The sequence below is a fragment of the Rhinolophus ferrumequinum genome, chromosome 18 (assembly GCF_004115265.2).
Source record: "Rhinolophus ferrumequinum isolate MPI-CBG mRhiFer1 chromosome 18, mRhiFer1_v1.p, whole genome shotgun sequence".
Taxonomy (NCBI): Eukaryota; Metazoa; Chordata; class Mammalia; order Chiroptera; family Rhinolophidae; genus Rhinolophus; species Rhinolophus ferrumequinum.
In genome coordinates, this window is record NC_046301.1 from 30,831,151 (window position 1) to 30,832,325 (window position 1,175).

At 52.1% G+C, this 1,175-nt stretch overlaps 1 protein-coding gene across 1 annotated transcript; it reads left to right on the forward strand.

Annotated features, from left to right (window-relative positions):
- The first annotated feature begins 405 nt into the window (after positions 1-405).
- Positions 406-907, forward strand: LOC117038020 (60S ribosomal protein L28-like). The gene has a single exon (XM_033134609.1). The coding sequence runs from the start codon at positions 442-444 to the stop codon at positions 853-855; it is 414 nt and encodes a 137-aa protein (XP_032990500.1). The 5' UTR covers positions 406-441; the 3' UTR covers positions 856-907.
- The last annotated feature ends 268 nt before the right edge of the window (positions 908-1,175 follow it).

Below are 1,175 nucleotides of genomic sequence, written 5' to 3' on the forward strand. Positions count from 1 at the left end.
GAGCTGCTTGGCCTGCAGGGGTCTCTGTGGCTTCTGGGATTTTCCTCTCTCAGTCACTGATGGCCTGGGACCTTGCCCTTGCAAGTCCAGTCATCTGTCAACCAGCTGGCAATTCTGAACAGACAGAAAGGCATTCAGAAGCTCTCCAAAGAGTGCACAGACCCATGAAGAAAGAAGGTGACAGTCGTCAGATTGGGATCCAAGGCAGAGGGCGAAGTGATATGGGCTGAATTGTGCCCCACAAAAGCCATATGTTGAATTCGGTGAATCCCCAATATCTCAGAATGTGCCTGTGTTTGGAGGTCGGGCCTTTAAAGAGGAAGTTAAGGTAGAATGAAGTCATTAGGGTGGACCCCAATCCAATCTGATGGGTGTCCTTATAAAAAGAAGAAATTAGGTCTCTTTCCGGCTCCGGCTGCGGCAACGAGAGGAGCTGTCGCCATGTCTGCGCATTTGCAATGGATGGTCGTGCGCAACTGCTCCAGCTTCCTGATCAAAAGAAACAAGCAGACATACAGCACCGAGCCCAATAATCTGAAGGCCCGCAACTCCTTCCTCTACAACGGGCTGATTCACCGCAAGACGGTGGGCGTGGAGCCAGCAGCCGATGGCAAAGGTGTGGTGGTCGTCATGAAGCGGAGATCCGGCCAGCGAAAGCCAGCCACCTCCTATGTGCGGACCACCATCAACAAGAACGCCCGGGCCACCCTCAGCAGCATCCGGCACATGATCCGCAAGAACAAGTACCGTCCAGACCTGCGCATGGCTGCTATCCGTAGAGCCAGCGCCATCCTGCGCAGCCAGAAGCCGGTGACACTGAAGAGGAAGCGGGCTCGCCCCACCAAGAGCTCCTGAGCACCTCCCTCCCAAAGCAATAAAGCATAAAGTGTCAGCCATCTTTCTCCAACCAAAAAAAAAAAAAAAAGAAGAAGAAATTAGGACGTGCACACACTCAGAGGGAAGACCATGTGGAAGACACAGGAAGAAATGGCCATGTACAAGCTAAAGAGAGAGGCTTCCGATGAAACTACCATGGTGACCCTTGGATCTCAGTCTTCCAGCCTCCAGAACTGTGAGAAAATTAATGTCTGTTATTTCAGTACCCGTCTGTGGTACTTCGTTTTGGCAGCCTGGGCGGATTAATACAGCAGGGGCAAAGAATACGGGAGAATCCA

Coding starts and splice junctions, on each gene's coding strand:
- LOC117038020 (XM_033134609.1), top strand. CDS start 442: ATGTCTGCGCATTTGCAATGGATGGTCGTGCGCAACTGCTCCAGCTTC.